At 36.5% G+C, this 19,312-nt stretch overlaps 1 protein-coding gene across 1 annotated transcript in view; it reads right to left on the bottom strand.

Annotated features, from left to right (window-relative positions):
• TASP1 (taspase 1) overlaps positions 1-19,312 on the bottom strand; it is a 94,673-nt gene that overhangs the window by 41,141 nt on the left and 34,220 nt on the right. The window contains 5 exon segments of the mRNA XM_068940232.1: positions 10,609-10,687; positions 11,627-11,746; positions 17,279-17,314; positions 17,316-17,369; positions 18,405-18,511. Coding sequence (XP_068796333.1) covers positions 10,609-10,687; positions 11,627-11,746; positions 17,279-17,314; positions 17,316-17,369; positions 18,405-18,511 — 396 coding nt within the window.

Genomic DNA, 19,312 nt, shown 5'->3' with positions numbered 1-19,312 from the left:
TCGCATTCATTCGAGAATGGAAAAATTAATCTAGTTTACTCCACTGCCGAAGTATGACTCTTCTCTTTTCCAGAAACTAAAGATAGAAATTAGAGCTTATCCGTATTACATTATCTATTTCATACAGCAGAGTCCGAACCTGGCCACGTTAAGTTGTTTTGATTCTGATATTACTTTTAGTTGCACACAAGTACCTAGAAAACAAGTATCAACTAACAAATTACAAGACTGTACCATTTCTCCTTTATTTCCTCAAGTAGCTTCTGTTAATGCCCAATGGAAACAGAGTGAAAGCCTGTATTTTAGTAAGTTCTGGTTGTCATTACCAGCCTATCTAGAAAGAGCTGGCTGAAAACCAGCCAGTCAATGATATCAAAAAATAAAGTAAAATACCAATATTTGGCTGGTGAGATACTGCTACAGTTAGTTACACATTAGAATAAAAATTTAAAGAACATTTTTGGTTGTAAATTCTACTACTGAAAAGACACAAAATGCTACAGTTCAGCATAATACACTACAGTACCAAATGAAAGCTGCACATTTTTTAGCTTTTTGTACTCCTGTCAGCTGCTGTTTTTCCCTTCATCTTCCCTACACAGTAAGAGGAGAAATTTTTAATCTACTGACCTGCTGCCAGGAACAACACCTGCAAATAAAGTCCTGCATAATTCATAAAGAGGGATCAACAGAGCATTCTTGTTGCAGACATAAAATTCTTAGATGATTTAACCTCCAAAGACAGAAATACCTCCTAAGAATATGCAAACTAAAATTTTTCAGAAGGTAATAACTTCAGTAAACTTCGGTAGGTTTCACAAAGACAACAAAAGATATATTCAACAGGAGGACAAACTCTGTACAAACTGTCTTCTCTGAAGAAAAGCAGGAAAACAGCTTCTCTACAAAATCGCTTTAAATATTTAATATGGGCAATATAGACTAACATCACTCTGAAGAACAACAGGTCCAGCATTTGTACAATTTTACAGACAGAAAAAAGATTAAATAGCTAAAATTTGACATATCACTGAATCATTCACTTTTAAATAGCGGGAAATGACAGATAAACTCAACTATTGAAAAAGCTATTTGTATCTATTATCAGGTACATGAATTTAAGATATGCCTCTAAGAAAAAATAGTCAGAACAAAGAAAAACTGTAGTACCATTAAAAATGGATGTTGGTGTTCTACATTCTTCTTCATATTTAGTATATTTTGAAAGACTAATTTCAGCTAAATGGAAAAAACAAACAAACAAATAAAACTACCTTTTCCACCTAGGCCTTCGGCATAAGTTTTCTTGCTATTGATCTCTTTGTAGAAATACTACACCTTTCCAAACTATATCACTTGCCATATAAAATTTTAAAAATTAAGGAAATTAGATGGCAGCTTAAGCACTAGCTAACTAAATGTACACAATCATTTTCTCCCACCCACAGACAAATGTTTAAGACATAAAAAGAGAATTCAGTTTGCCACAATCTTGATTTCATTTTACATCCTTGCACCCAGTTAAAGCAATTTGGGCAAGGTATCACAGACAGAGTGGGACCAACTATTTTGAGGAGACAGCAGTGCATTTTCTCTTAGCATGGTTGCCTATTCCCCCAGGTTATGAACACACAGCTGTGTGAGCAGTGCGCCTTATGCATGAAAGTATCAATTTTAAAAAGGCAATGCAACTCCACGCTCACAATACGTTATTAAATCCAATTAAAATTTCAAGAGGCAATAAGCATTCTTTTATTGTTGGCATCCAGTTCTGCTCCAGAACAACCCTTCTGAAGGCAACTCCAATAAGCATTCTGATTATTTTGTACTTAAAGTCCTCATCTCTGAGCACTGTTGCACTGTATTTAATCAACTGCTTTCCACAGTTTCTTAACGCTACCAGTCCCACAAATCATCCCTGCCTATTGCTTCCTCTCTCTTCGTTCAGCCTCGTGGTGATATTAAGTTCAGACACCACATGCTACAGCACGGAAGCCTCCAAAAGACATCTGGACTCAGAACCTGAATTCTTGGCCAGATTTGCTTCAGAGGTGAACGCTCCTCTGTCTGAAGACAGTTATCTTTCTTCCTCTATTCTCTGGTTCAGTGTAACAGTGACATAACTCTTTTCCATAGGCAGCTGCCTAATCTGTGATACATTAAATTACCTATTAATTCCTAAATCCAACGACCAGACTGCTTTTGATTGATAACACGTTATTTCTACAAAGAGATTAAATTAATAAAAACTCAAGTATGAAATGACTGAACTATTAATTACTACTGAATTACAGCACTTCAGGAATTCTGTAAGCCACACTTAAACTAACTTTTTTTAAATCAAAGAAAGCTTCAACAGAGGTGATACAAAGCTAAGTCGTCACATAGTAAGAAAGACATTTCTCTCAAGCATTAAGTAACTGGGCTTCTAAATACAAATAGAGATGAGATAAATCCTGAGAAAGTTGTCCTGAGCTATTAAAAACAAAGATATCTCCAGCTCAAAGTCCCCAAGTCACAAACTGCTAGAAGTTCGTATAATGCAGTGGAGATGCTTGTCCTATTCCTCTACTCTTCTCTGGACACCTGCAACTGCCTGCTTCCCAAGACAGGTCAGTAACTTTGCTGGAGCTCTGGTTTGACCCAATGTGTCCATTGTTCCATTCCTACCAATTCTGCACAGATTTCAACATGCAGAATGTGTATTCTATATACTTTGAGTTACTATTTCTAACCCACATCCAAGGTTTTCCACGACCTGTTCAATCTTTTTATTATCATAGCCTCCAAAACTGAAAAATGAAAGCAATTTCACAAGTATGAGCTTAACAATGTACAAAATCTAGCCCTTAAAAATTGCTTATAGGAAACTGATGTCAAAGAACATCTTTTTTTCAGGATTGTATATAGGGCTTGATGTAATAAATTCTCAAGGCTTGAATTTGTGTCCTCAGCTATCACTAAAATAAGTTGCAAGTCTAAATCACCACAAATGTGAAACCTTTAATTTCCCAAACAATAAAGTTACAATTATTGAGTTTAGCATATATTGATATTTAATAATTTACAGTATTTTTTTTTTGATAAAGCTTTAAGAGAAATATAGTTCAATTCTTCTTTTCATTCAACAATTCTTTAAAATATTTCAAGGGAGATTTGATGAATCAGTTACTCTGTGAAGAAATAATAAAAGTTTATACCACTAACCACACATAGCAATCAAAGCACAGTTTTCCCTTTTTGCATACAAGGGAGCTTGAGAAAACCTTTAGAAAAAACTTGTGCCAAATTTACAACTTAAAGACAAATGAAAGTACATGATATGAAAAGAATGAAAGGCTAAACTGTGATATGCTGAGTAAAGCCACAGAAATCTCTAAAAATTTTTGTTGTATCCAAATTTCAATTGTTTTATGTACACATTTTAAATGCTTTTATATAGAAGTCTATATGTCTGTAGAGAAAATTATGTATGCCTACCCATATACATAGCTATCTCTGAAGGTGCACGCATACAGTTTTTATTCATACATTATTTGCGAGTATGTATTTTTTATATAAAAAAAGAAAATACTTCGTACAATTCATGCTTGTCTTGACAATTAAATAAATAATCAGACCAGAATGAGATGTAGGGAAGAGAATGGATGAAGCAGGTTTATATGTGCAGTTTATCTGTGGCAAGGGCATGGCTTGACATGGCAGCAGAGCCCTGGTAAGAACATCGGTTTTGAGGAAGAGGCTTAGCAGGAGTCATCCCAGCTGCTTCAGGGCTGATTCATGAAACATTTTGTCTCTTACCAATTTAGACACCCCACTGATCTAGCTGACTGTTCAACAGCCATATTCAAGTACTCTCTCAAAAACAGAAAATGACATACCACATACTAAAAACAAAACAAAACAAAAAAACACTATTCGGCCCAACAGCCACAATAAGAAACCTACAATAGCTTCACTTCAGATGCTCAAAGCTAGAGCAGACACACAGAAACAAGTCAGCTGTCAGAGCTGGCATGGGAATCTCTATTGACTACAACTTTCAGAACCAAATATGAAACTTTCTTCTCTAGGTCAGGCATCTGAGTCAAATTTAAGTGTCCAACAAAAACAAATCAATAAGCTCTATCCAGAATGTTTCTTCAGTGACTGAAGTACAGTTACTCAGTCTCAAAGTGAAAAATCTTTTCCCCTGTAATTATGTATTTATCAATCCAGCACTTAGATGAAGGTCCTCTGGTTTCACCAACAGAATGGGAAAAGATCACAGATGCAAAGTTCCCACTACTGTGATCTGCTTCTAGACAAAAAGGCGTATGGTAGAAAACATTCTCCAAAAATTCAGTTTTTAGCTTCCAGTGCTCTTACTTGAAGTAGAGATTACTCTGGGTATTTACTTTCATTTCTAAGTGATTTACTCTAATCTCGTCTTTGGTTCTCCAACAACCCAGTATGTTCTTCCCTTCTCTCTTCCTCTCTCTCCCCATCCCCCTCAAAAGAAAACTAGCTTTCCTGTATAACAATGTTTTGCTCTGACATACAATGTAAAAGTTTGGTGAGGAAAAATTCTTTCTAAATAAGATTTTGGTTTTTTTCGTTATTTAACAAAATTATGAATCTGAATGGTGGAAAGATGCATGCTCCTATGTGATCAAAAAACATATAATTAACTTGGTCAGTAAATGAATGTTCTCCATACACAGCTTAATATACACAGTCAAATGCATGATGCCAACAGTCTTCCAAATACAGCATCGTCATGATACAAAGCAAACAATTTGGATTAACTCATATTGTCTTAACATTTCATTTCTAGTACTGCCTTCTACACCATTTAAAAACGGATTTCAAGAACTGAGTTGAATGAACTAGCAAGGGAGAGTTGGACGTTCCTCCGATCAGTCAGGATCACCATTACAAACAAAGTCTAATCTGATTTTAGGTACATCAAATGACAACACATCTTCTCTTAAAAAGCACTGACAATTTTAGAGTTTTCTAGATCAAAGCATCTTCTGGAGTTTAGACAGTATCATCTTTTTTTTTTTTTTTTTTAAATTTCATCCAACAATGATATATGTTGGTATGTCACTTTCTTCCTCAGCCTTGGCAACTTCACCTTTTGAATATTTGCAGATGTTTATGTCCCCATTCCCATCTCCTGCTGTGGTCCAGCCAAACTATAAATTTCATTCTTTCAACCTTTCTTATAATTTAATTTCTCCATCCCTCTACCCCTTAATTGACTGCATGGTTCACATTGTTGGATGTTCATATTTTAAACAAGAGTCAGGCATCAATATATTTCAAAACTGCACTAAACATAAATTACATTATAAAATAAAACATTATGAGCTTCTGAAAATGGAAAAAAGAATGGTATTGATTATAGAAGAGTTCTCACTTCCTGTAAACGTTTCTATCTCTCTCTCTCTCCCTCACACAAACACACACACACACTTTAAAAGAAAGCCAGAAACACGAGTTTAATTAAACACCGCTAGTCTGAATTTCAAATAACCAAATTAACAGATGGCTCTGCTTCATAGACTGCCAGCAGTCTATTTCAATTAACTGGGATTGGTATTAATGTAATGTCATGCAAGCTAGAAGATTTGAAAGAAATATAAATATATAAATGATAGTTATAAATAGTATAACTTTAAAGTATTTACCACTATACAAAATTAGTACCAGCAAAAAGAGAGGCGACTTCTATTTGAGGCCATCATTAAATGCAGACATCTCCTTTAAGTGTATCTGGATGCTTGTCTGTACTTGCATAGACTTTAAATCTTGCTGACTTTGTAAAGAACAGTTTGAGAAAATTCAGTAAAGGTATCCTCAACTTTTCATCAAGTAACCTCCAATATCAGGCTTATGCTTCAAATTATTAGGGCCCCAATACTGCAATATCTAAATATATTTACTCACATGGATAAGCATTTATTAAACTAAAATCAATACGGTGCTCCTTCAGCAGAAAGGACTTCAGTGCTTTTGCATTCAGTAAGACTCTCCTTTGCACAAATACTAAAAGAGACACTTGCTGCTATCATCCAGGAACTTCTGGTGAATATCCACACAAATTTTCAATAGCACAAGACAGACTTAAAAATAGAGAAAATTTAAAAGGTACATGACTTCACAAGCAGCACAGAAGATTTCTGATGCTCTTCAGTTTATGTTAAGTTTTAGTTGCACACTCTGCTACATTCCTTCTCCCATTATTTCTGTAACAGTTTCGCAATACTTCTGGGATATACCTTGCAATACCTTTATCTCAAGCCTGCAATATGAAGAGATGTTTTCTCCTCTCTTGCTACAGTCAATATTGATAACTTTGAACATTCAATAATATTCCAAATCATAAACTGACATAAGCATTGATGAAAAAAATGCTGAAAGCAGTTTTTCTGTTTGATACTGTTCCTAAGATTAGGAACAACAGCAGAATCAAATATAGTCCTTTCGACAGGTTTTACTTCTTTGTAACTTCATCTCAAAACTTTTGTGTTCTACAATATTCACCTAATATTTAACCCAATACATATCTCTTCAATGTCTGTTCTTGACAAGTCAAAAACATCCTGGCTTACATTCTTAAATATCATACAGCAGTATGAGCTTTTACCCTAGCTCTCATCTTTTTCCTTTTAAAACTATTTCTTCAGTCCTGCTACATTAAGTAGATCCCTTGACAAACTTATTTTTACAGTTGGTATCTCCAGCGCTCAGCATTCCAACCAATAGAACAGTTCTGTGCGACAGCGGACCGATAAATATCCTATGATCAAAACTTCTTCTTTGGGTGTCCAGAATCCTCAAATTTCCAAATGGAGCAGAAGCTACCCTAATTCTTTTTATTTCAGTTTCACAATTCCTAAATACAAAGCTTCCAAGACCCTTATTCTAGTCATTTGCTTTTGCCTTTTCCTCTTCCTTTTGACAAAACACATGAAGAACAGTCAGAACTAGTTGAAAATAGCTGTGAGGGTAGGAAGCTGGAAAGAAGAAATGAAAATAGAAAACACATAAGGGAGATGAGAAAATCAAATAAACTTTAACGTTCATGGCAAACATTATAACTTTTTCACAAACCACCATCAGACAAATCTGTTCCTCATACTCCTAAAAAATGCATTTCCAAAGATGATACTACAGAAAACTAAGAAACACACACACACACACACACAAAACCTCACTGAAACAAAAAAGGCCACAAGAAACCAGACAGACTGTGAGTTATCTTTTTTGAGCGCTACTTAAAAAAAACCCATTACACAAAAAAGGATACCTAGCACATCCAGAAGTTAAGATTACACGTATTTTCTACAGGACAACAATAATGGCAGAGACACAAATAACCTGACAAGTCAGTTTGTAGCATCAGATGCCACAGGCATTTTCATGCTATTTTTTCACTGTCAGTACAAATTTTAACTGATCAACATTTTTCAAGACTGACCCTTGTTGACACACTTTGGCAGTTTGATAGAGGGTTTGATACTTCTTTATAAGTCAGAACTCTGCCCATATCCTGTTCCTCAGCTTGCTGTGCTTTTCTTAAGTATGTTTTCCTCTTTCTGTGCATATTTTGAGATTATAAATACATTTGCTAATAGCACACACATATTTACACCTAAAGAAACAGTTTCTTTCAACTGTTCAGACATAAGCTCATAGTTGATAGGTAGAAGCTCCATGCAGTGGTAGTTCTGCAGCATCTATGCTGTATTCCTATGCTTGAGAGATCTGGATGCAGAAACACAAACGTCTCTGAAAAAATGTCAGCAATATCCAACTGGAACTTTCTTGCTTGGTTTATATAAACACTGCCAAAAGGAGAGTGAAGGAGCTTAATCAGCAAGATACGCAACTGGAAATATTCTCAAATGTGGACCATTTCTAAAAGGATCATAAATCATTCACCTGAAGACTTGATCTGGGATATATCTATACAGAAATTATGGTATTTAATAAGTAGGACATTCCTGAATGTCAGTACTTCTGAGTGGTTTTAATTTTTATTGCTCCAGTTACACATGCAAGTGTAGGAAATTATGGTAGCCCTTTGTCTGACAGTTATCAGGAACATGAAACATTGAGCTATGACAGCAACCAAGAGTCTCAAGTACAGGCTGTGCAACTTTCATATTATACAGGCGACATTTTTAAAAGACATTACCGGTAGACAACTTCATATTACCCATTAAGTGAAAACAGATAAGCAGATTCCACATACATGGCAAATCCCATCTGTAAGACCAGACTAGAAGCCCATCAGACTCTCCCATTTTGCATCGTTTCTATGTAAATATATTGTTTACTCTCCCCTTCTGCACCTCAAACCCAGTAGTCAAAATGGCAGGGGTGTCCAGCCAAATTCCGAGGGAATTCTCCCCAGCTGTCTCTATTTCTGCTCCCTTCCATCTCCATACATTTCTTACCAGCTTCCACAGTTTCCTACCCCAGTGGGCTTAAATAAACCAGAATGAGACTTAGGGTAGATGGCACTCCCTTCCACTCCCCTTTTCCTACCCTGTTCTTACGATGCCTAACTTCCCTCAGACAACCCAGGAAAGCCCAGGAACAAAATGGAGCAGGACTAAAAAAAAAAATAGACTAGGCACACACTCTGTGCTTCAGGAAACTGGTGCTCCTATTATTTATCTCCTCTTCTATCTCTCTCTCCCATACATATTCTTCATTCCAAGAAAGAGAGAGAGGGAAAGAGATGCTTAATGTTCCTCCTCAGTGTATGCACGATGAGGATTAAGAGGAGGAAACAAGGGAGAAAGTGAACCATGGGTGCACCCTTCCACTACTACAAACACACAGGACAAGATGATAGAAAGGTGAACTATGGAGGGAAACAGAAAACAGAATATCAAAGCAAGATCTGTACTACTGATTAATCTCAACTAGTGTCTGTCATCTTCCCAAATCTCACAAGAGGTATACAGTTAACTCTTCAACAAGAAGCAAAATTAAAATAACCAAATAATGTCATTATTTGAATGAATTTCAGCTGTAATTTCAACTATTTATCCATGACCTGGAGGAAGGGATAGAGCGCCCCCTTAGCAAGTTTGCTCATGATACAGAACTGGGGGGAGTGGCTCCTACGCCAAAGGGCTGTGCTGCCATTCAGAAGGACCTCAACAGGCTGGAGAGATGGGCAAAGGGGAACCTCACAGAGTTCAGTATAGGCAAGGGCAGGGTCCTGCACCCGGGGAGCCATAAACCCACGCACCAGTACGGGCTGGGGGCCAGCCGGCTTGGCACAGAAGGACCTGGGAGCCCTGGTGGACAACAAGTTGACCACGAGCCAGCAACACGCCCTTCTGGCAAAGGCGGCCAGTGGCACCCTGGCCTGCCTTACAAAGAGCACTGCCAGCAGGTCGAGGGAGGTGAACTTTCCCTTCTACTCAGCCCTGCTGAGGCTACTTCCAGAGTACTGTGTCCAGTCCCGGGCTCCCCACTGCAAGAAAGGCATGGAGCTACTGGAACAAGTCCAGTGGAGGGCTATGAAGATGATTAAGGGACTGCAGCCTCTCTCATACGAGGAAAGGCTGAGGGAGCTCGGCCTGTTCAGCCTGCAAAAGAGAAGGCTCAGGGGGGAATCTGATCAACGTGTACAAGTATCTGAAGGGAGGGTGTCAAGAGGATGGGGCCAGACTCTTCTCCGTGGTGCCCAGCGACAGGGCCAGTGGCAACGGGCACAAACTGAAACACAGGCAGTTCCGCCTGAACATGAGGAAAAACTTCTTTCCCGCGAGGGTACCAGAGCACTGGAACAGGTTGCCGAGAGAGGTTGTGGAGTCTCCTTCCCTGGAGATATTCAAAAGCTGTCTGGACACGTGGACCCTGGGCAACGTGCCCTACGTGACCCTGTTTGAGCAAGGGGTTTGGACTAGATGATCTCCAGAGGTCCCTTCCAACCTCAACCATTCTGTGATTTGGTATGATTTTGTGGGGAAAATAGACCCAATTATTCCTAACCTTTTAAAAACCATTTAAAATTACAGTAAAATGGTATCATACTATTTCACTCAGTTACTTTAAGAGGAAAAACCTAAATGTGTATGCCGGTACATATACATACACAAACACAAGACAGCACCAGAAGTAACATGCAGTAATAAGCTCTTAAAATATTTTGGAGGGGAAAAATGCAATTGGTAGCAATTTTGTATCCAAGGAAACCTCTTAAGTTAAGGACCCTCTAATCATCTTAGCCTTCTCTAGAAGGCTTGCAATTGGAGAAGTATTCTGGGTTTATCACAGTATTAGACCTGTAACAGCTATTCTTTACAAGACGACAAACCCCTTAATACGTAACAGATACAGTACATTCCTTCAGTGCAAAATAAGGTGTTACAAATGAGATAAAAGGTCACATGGTTGCTAATTTGGCTTTTTAAGTACAATTACCAATGTAAGCAACCAATGGAGATGAATTCATGGATTTCAAGACAATACTGACATACACACACACACACACACACATGTGCATGTGTGCGTGTGTGTGTACCCCCCTTGGGATTTATAAACTAATTACAGTAAAGGATAACATTTTGAAATATTTATAAAAGTAGCAAATACCTGAAGTACTCACAGCTGTGGAGTAAGGGTTATGAGCTCCTGTATTTTCAGCCCAGCAGCCACAACCATAAAGAGCTGCCTAAGGAAAGAAGTGTATCTTTCATAAATTTAAGTATCCAAAGTTCTTGGTTTGTTCCCTTTCTTCCCCACCCACCCCCCCCAAAAAGAAATCAAATAAATCAAATAAAAGATAAGTAAAAAAATCAAAACAGTCCAAATAGCAATTCCTATTAATTTTGTTATTATCTTCCAAGAGGAGTCTTCACAATTGAGTGATTATCATAGAGGGAAGGTTTTCTAACCTAACTTTACAGAAGATGAGGGCCCAGTACTTCAGCAGAAGTTAAAATAAATCCAGATACCAAAAGAGAAAATAATGCCGCTATTCCCTATTTAAACAAAGTCCCGTTTATTCTGCTGTTGCAAAAAGAAGTCTTAAATACATTCTGAGAGAGAGCTGCTTATAGAACAGTGGCAAAAACAGAACAAAAATACAGCTCTATGGCAAAAGTGTAACATAAGACATCTCTGATGCACCTCAAGATTCCCATGCCTAATAACAATGAAAAATGACTATATTTGATTTGCTCTTTTAATACCTCTGTCACTTCAAAGCCTTCAACCTGTACAGAAGAATACTCACAAATTAAATTATTAGTACAACTTGCCTAAGTATTTACGAAAATCTTATTTAAAAACACTCTAAAAAAGAGATTTTTTTAAGAGATTATTATAGAGTTATTTAATCTTGAGAGATTAAATATTAACAGGCCTGGCAAAAGGTAACTAACTGTAGAGAACAACTTCTCACCTATCAACGTTTTATAACACTGATGGAGAACACTAAAAACAAAACTTGCATTCCAATGTGATGATAAAGCCTTCAGATTTTAATGGGAAGGAAGGGAAAACATCAGTTTGCTATCACAGCTCTAGCTTAATGCCCATTCAGACTGTTTTATACAGAAAATTCCTTGCGACACTAAACAGTCATTCCCAGCTGAAAACGAATAATCACCTGACCAACTCTCCCAGGATGCTTTAACGCTAAACCTCCACTGGAGACAGCAGCAGCAACGTTTCCTTCTTGGTCAACAACAACTGCACCAACTGTATCCAATGTTCCTGAGTCATTCTCCTGCAAGACAGACAAACAGAAACAATGACTAAAAGAGCAGTTAGATTACGCTTCTCAGAGAGAGTGCAAACTAATATTTACGAAACCAAGGAACAAGCCAATCAACAAAACACAGTACTTGGTTATCATGCATATTGTACTGATTCAGTGCTGCCATAAATCTTCCCAAAATTCTCTCTTGCCTAAGACAGGACCTGAAGAGAACTTCTCTGGAAACAAGAAGGTGATAAACATCTCAGAATTTCATCCAATGCTTAGATTACCTGCTTTTACTCACAAAGGTACCAAATAATGCTCTTATCTTAACGGTAGATACTTGTCCACTAAGAAATGATTCATCAACTAACTCCAAAGATACCATATCATAAGACCTCTCGCAAAAGCTTTGAGGTGGATTTTTTTTTTTTTTAAGAGGTGAGGCAACACAGCAGAGACTTTGGAACTTTAAAGCTATATGTTATTAAAAAACAACAATAAAACAAACAAAAAACAACAACAACAAGAAGAGAAGAGCTTACCCTGTAAAGAGAAAATTCAGATATGCTGAGCGAGACATAAGAACAAGTCTTGAAAAGAAATCTCCCCCATGCTGACTTTGTCCTTAATAGGACAGATCCTTTCTCCCAGGCTTGTTTTCAATTCAGCCATCTTTAGTGGCTTCCTGGGTTGAAACAAATTACACTCAGCTCCCTTTGGGTTGCTTGAAAAGTTTCCTTCCTTCCATCACTTCTGAGGCATATTTGCTCCACTGAGAGCAGGAGTCTTTCAGTACCTATTCCTGATGAAAACTCTGCTTACTGCCTCACATACACTCCAGTTGTCTCACCTCTCATCCCTGATCTTTCCTTCCTTCCCCACTTCCCTAATGCACCATGTTCAGCCAGTCTAAGGGAAGGTGCAACTTCCCTCTCTCTCCCTAGGCTTGCCCCAGATCCCTCTCACTGCAGAACCCATAGCAAGGAACTATGACTGGATGTCCAATCACACTCTCTTAACAGGACACAGCATGCAGCATACATAAAATAAATTGAACAGGCAAAAGTGATATCATCCATCACATACCCACAAAGAGGAAAGCTGATTTTGCGCAAGTCCCCCGGACTCAAACTGATCAACATTTCCTGTATTAAAACCTGCCTGCATAAAAAAATCCTACAAAAACTTACCAAGGCAAATAATCCCAAAGGATGTAAAGCTATTTGTATAAATGCTTAAACACTAGAATTTGGGGGGGGGGGGGGGAAATCTATATCTAACTATTAAACTTTAAATTATCAAGTCCCCTTATTCCCCCCTTTGTTAAAGTTTACCTGGCAATGCAAAAAGTCAGTAGCTTTCAAGAGCTACATAAATCATCTTTTAAAAGATATTTTAATCAAAAAACTACAAACATTTACAAGTATATGTTGCATGAAAGCATTTTTCATCATTTCCTTGAAAAGAAAGTCTACTTGTTATCAGTGCTTGTTGTCAATCCAGTGATATAGTTTGCTTGCTTTTGTTTATTTTTTAGATGAGGCAATTTAGGAAGCTGAAAAGTTGACACTTCTTTTTAAACCTGGCCAAGACAACCTTCTGAAGGAAATCCATCTCACTAAAGTATAGCAATTCTATATTTTCTTTCTCATTAATATCACTTTCTGACCACGAAAAAACAATCACCATTGATGCTGTGTGATCAACAGAAGTACGTTAAACATAACAATTCAAGAAGTTCCTCAATTTTAATATTTTCTTTAAAAGTAGGCAAACTTAAGAGACTGACAAAAACCCTAAGCAAGTCCAAACCTAAATGAGTCCAAAAGGGACTAAAAGAGATCCAGCTTACCTGCCCTTAGCTTTTCATACATTCAACTTAGGAATTTAACATCTTAGATTTCAGAATTCTGTAAGTTCCAAAGGAAACAGATATGCATGGTCATATCTGTTAACAAATTCCATATCTGACTTTAGCTCATAAATTATATTAACAAGTCAATTGCAAAAGGAGGCTTTGGGGTTTAAAAATGTAGTACTACAATGTAAAACTGATCTATCATATAGTTAATTTTATATAGAAACATATTAAAGTCACTGACAAAAGTAAGACCTCATATTACTTAATTAACTTGCATCTAGTGACAGCAAAGGAAGTTAGGATCGTGTAACCACAGACCAAACCTAACTAAGAACAGGCACACACAGCAGGAAGATATTCATCTCCTCAAAATGCAGAGTTCTATCAAGTATTTTAGAAATCCCATCCTTTCCTTCTTTTCCACTTAAAATAAAAATGTAAATAGTCATCATTTTATCTAACTCCTGAGAGCTGTTCACAAAACGCGTAAAAGCTCCTATTGAAGGGATTAAGAGTTTAGAAGAGTTCTACCCAGTACCTGCTGGAAAATATCTACATAGAGGAGCGTCTGCCCTCTTCGCTTGGTAAGAGATTTTTCTTTTTGGTTTGGTCATATAAAATGAGCATGAAAAACTTGTTCTGAAATTTCACGGAAGGAATTAGCATTAAATTCTCAAGAAGTCACTAAATACCTCTTTTTCTCAACACAATTTCTATATGGAGCCCGTGTCAAGAAAATAGGGGAAAGGGCTAGAGAAGTTGCTTTCAATGCTCTACTTTTGCTCTATCTCAGAGTATCACAACTGACAAAATGCAAAATGAATCAGGTTCAAGTAATTACCGTCTATATGCCATTACCCAAGTAATCACAAAAGCAAATAGAATATGGCATATAATGCTAACGAGATCAGGTAGATGCCCCTTAAAAAGGCTTTTTACAGTGTCCTCCCACTCAGAACAGAAGACCACAGCAATGGATAAATCTTCAAGTATGTCCAGGGATGGCCCTTCACAGACCAAGCGAGAACACAAAGGAGTAGAATAGTGCAGAGAATAACACACATCTGGAAGACAATATACTAGCAATTCATATATTTTCGTCTTTTAAAATCTCACAGTAAAGGTGTTCTAGATGGAGTATTTCTGCTGATTACAGCATTAGTAGTATTTAACTGGGAGAGAAGCAACCCTTTAAGCAAGATTTTATTGATTAACTTATTTTAAGAAATATTTATAAATCCATCTAAGTCAAAGAAAAATGTAACTACTCTATGAGCATTGGGGTCCATTAATATATACCACTTTCTACAGAAATTTTCCTCTAGAGTAATTTAGAGCATAGCACCATGCACACTCACAACAATCTAATCTGGACAGAGCATGCAAGATTGCTGCAATATTCATGCGTTTGACAAGGAGTAGGGATGTCCTAATCGTATAACGTTCAATAAGATAACCTTAACTAGCCTTTACAGTTTAATAGCTGATTGATATTTAAACAGAATACCTTTTCTGACCTTCCACGGTCAAGATGATGGAATTATTTCACACTGTATTCCACAGATGAGAACTTTTTAAAACTGGAATGGATGAAAAGCATTTCAGTTTCTTTTCCCATGTTAAACGGGCTTTGGAATTTACTTTAAAACTCTAAAAAGTATTATTAACGAGGAGCATTTCAGCATGGATATAGGGCAGAAAATGAATTTCTTCTTTAAGGAAAAACTCCCTTTTATCCTGCAAGAATAACTACGACAGTAGGTTTGCTGGCAGTTGACTGCTACACTTAAAATTGTCTTCACAGAGCCAGAAAAAAAGTGATTCAAAGGAAAAAAAATTAAGTGACTAAATTCACTATTTGTAATAAGAACAATGCATTTTGCTATGCATTATTAGTGTTCCTCACCTGGGGAGTACTGATAACAAGCACGAACCAGCTAAAAGTTCACATGGTATTTTCAAGATGATTAATGATAAAAATTATAACCTACAAAATACTTCCAAGAAAAGAACGTATTTCTGTGCAACAAAAAACGCATGCTTTTCTTCCCCACTTACATTCAGTGTTATTTTCTCAACGCAGTACCAAAGAATACAAAACTGAAACATGCCTTACATGTAATTCAAACTGGTGTGCACATACTTGAGTACATACCTAAAACTAGATAAATGTCAAATCAGTTACAATAAACTCAAACTAAATAATGTTATTCAGGGCTTAAGGTAACTATCTAACAGAAAATTCTTGTGCACTGGAAATTCTTAATGCCACTGCTATTCAAATTAAGGAGAGGGCATCCCCTCTTACAAGTAACTTCATCACAGTTGTAAAAAAAAGTCTGTAAGAGCAAGAGACAAATTAAAAATAAGACTGTTAGTCAAACGCTAGTAAACTATTTTCAATGACACTTTTTCAGACTTTTGGAGGAAGGGTATCAGTAAAAGATAAGTAAATAGGGAGGAAAAGAACATTTACTTCTGATGTTTATGTACGCTTGAAGCAAGAGCTTCATAATGGTATCTGGCTGAATTAATACACCATATCAAGACCCCCTATAAGCGTGTTCAGTTAATTCACACCCAAGCAAGAGCAATTTCTTAAACTATGTAAATCAATATATAAATGACTACAGCTTAAAAAAATATTTCTGAACTTTCACATCTTCAAAATTCAATGAAGTTATTAAAGAAGTCTTTCTACATGCCATTGCATAACCTTCTACAAATCCTACACTAGATAAACAGTGAAAAATACAGCAAAAAGAACATTCCACTTACTAGAATAAAACTTCCTTGTTAAGTTACATTGCCTAGTTTTCCCAGACAGTTTTTGTTAAATTTAAATAGTATTTAATTCTTTTAAGCTTGGTATAATGAAATTTTTAATGAAAACTAATTTTTAAAACTGTTTCTTTATTTTTAGCTGATGACATTTATCAGTAGCTGTAACTTCCAGTTAATTTCAGCCTATCTTTTCTGGTCTACAATACTACCTCTTCGCAGAGGCCTTTCAATTATAATTCCCATTCAACTTTAACATTGTTAAACATCCTTTCTACCTTGCTCTTTTCCCAGCTTCTCAAATTTCAGAGACTAAAACTGACCAGAAATTATAACACCTGTGGAGTATTAGGCACAGAGGCATATAGGTTATATTGCAGCATAGGGTTGAAGCAGGTGAAAGGCTGAAACTAGACAAAAAACAGCTAGCAAGTCCTGCTGAAAGGAACAAATCTGCAGCTCCACAGCAAATAAAAATAAGTAAATTCAGTACTTATCAATTAAAACTCAACCTTGACAAGAAGATTAATTTTTAATTATTAAAAGTTTTAAAATGACTATAAAGTAATCCTTTTTAAACCTCTTATGAGATCTCAACTGTTGACAGCACAACTTTAGAGATCACAGTTAAATGTGATCTCCTTTTTGTTAAATGGCTCTTTTCTAATAGTTCAGAGAGAATTGGTTTTGTATTTTTCTTGTAGAATTTGCACTTGTAGAATTGGATTTTTCATTTCTATCACATTTTGAAGAATTAAAACTTCCCATAAGACTACAGTTACCTCGTAAAACACAAGCAGTCCACTTAGTCATCATTCTAGCGGTGGTGTGGTTTGCTTGTTTGTTGTTCCCCCCTCCAAAGACAGGATGCACTAAGAATGTCAACAAAACTGATGTGTTACTGTATTACTTACCGGAGAGTAGAGTCCTATTTGATCACCTCCTTTACCTACCATCATTGGTCTTTGGGGGTCTCCCACAAGCGCTGCACAGGACTCTGGAGCCCTTGAAATTTCAAATTGCAGGTCGGTAAGCTCATGCATTGGCATATGTTTCAAGCATTGACTTGCCCCTTATTACATGAATATCAATACCATACAAAGACCCCTCCACCCTCAGTTACATTTTAATACGATAGAAGATGGAAGTTTCACAAGAAGGTGCATGAGATCCTGTAAACAGGACAAGTTCCAAGACCAATAAATAACTCGCTTTTTCCCCCCCTCTATTCTTACTTTCTCATCTACAAACACAGAAGAAATAAGCCTAATTTATCATTGGTTTGCACTTGCATGGACTACAGAGAATACAATCTTTTTTTTGCCAATTCTTTGGAGTTTATACATTAGTTTTATAAACCTATGCAACTACATAGGCAGTGAACACTTTGGTTACCAAAGCTAAGAGAACTGGCCGATCCTCATGGCATAAACCCCAAATAAAGCAAAAGCATTTAATTTAGTAATCTAAAAATTGATATTCAGCAACAAACAAATATGGCAATGGACATTCTCAAATGATAACAAAGGCTTTAAGTCAAAGTAATAGAGTGAGGGGAACAGAGAGAATCCCAGTAGTTTTGTAGCAAAGGAAAACAAGTAATATGGGCCAGGTCAATGCTAGATGCATGCACAGATGCACATGTTTACCTACCTGATATTTCAAATTTCACCAATTCCAGCTCCATAATGCAGTGCACTCAGGAAACATTGAAAAGTGGGAAACATTGACAAAGATCCCAAACTAAACGAAATGTTTTAGTAAATGTTTGTTTGTGTTTACATTTGTCAAATTTCCCCTTCAACATGAGCAGTACATTTTTAACTGCAGAGACGAGAAATAAAGTCAGAGTTCGGTTTTCAAACAGCAAGGCAGAAAGTTTTAACTGCACTAAGGAAGTTATCATTACGTCATCCAGACATTACGGTAGTCAAGGAGAAGTGGCTTTTGATGCCACATTAGTCTCATCATAGATACAACATGAAATATATTAGTAACTAGCTGTATAGGATTACAACAATATTTTAAACATGAACCAACCTTTTCATTTGATTGTCTTCTTTTCTTTAGTTGAATGAGATCTGTTTCCACCTTTTCGGCCAACTCCAGCTTCCTCTTGTTCCTCTTAAAAGCTGCTAAACTAAATCCTATAAAAATATTTTAAAGGCATTGAACGAACTAAAATTTACTTCATTTAAACAAATATTGATTAATTGTTCATTTTGGAGGTCTCTTCCCGCACATGCTCAGCAAAAAGCCTCAATAAAAATGTGCGCAACAGAATATTTGAAGTATCAATAAAAGACGTTTACAACTTTTCCTAAATGAAAAGGAAGTTCTACTATTCTTCAGCTACAAGGATGGGTAAAATATCAAGTTGAAACAAGCTGCTGAACACATACGGAAGCTATGTTGGTCTAAGTGTCTCCGTTTGGCCAAAAAGCAGCACTATACAGAAGAGAACAGAATAAGTGGCTTGTGTTAAAATTATTGTTTTCAACTGCTGACAAGTAAATAGATACCATGTGAGCTCATTCTGATATCCATAAAATTAGGCTACTACTTTATTACCTTAACTGCATATCTGTGTGTTTACCCATATATTTAAAGCCACACAATAGTCGAGCAATATTTTTATGTTCTATAATCCAACACAGTCTAAAGACCACCTAGGTCTTGAAAAGACAAACATGTACTTTCCACATCTAAATCCCACATTCAGAAACAAAGTGTTCTCTAAAGTGGAATAAAAAATTGTTATGCTTAAGAGACCAAAATGATATGTTCCCATTTTAGAAGTTTCAGTTCATGAAAAAATTGCAGATATTGACATATTTTTAGTTTAAATTAGTTTTGACCTAACATTATCCACAGATTGTCCTAACACCCTCTTTGAGGTATACACAGATAAGTTACAAACCCAATGGAAGCTAAAAAGCACAAGTTTC

The sequence above is a fragment of the Struthio camelus genome, chromosome 3, assembly GCF_040807025.1.
Source record: "Struthio camelus isolate bStrCam1 chromosome 3, bStrCam1.hap1, whole genome shotgun sequence".
Taxonomy (NCBI): domain Eukaryota; kingdom Metazoa; phylum Chordata; class Aves; order Struthioniformes; family Struthionidae; genus Struthio; species Struthio camelus.
This window is presented reverse-complemented; position numbering and strand designations above follow the sequence as displayed.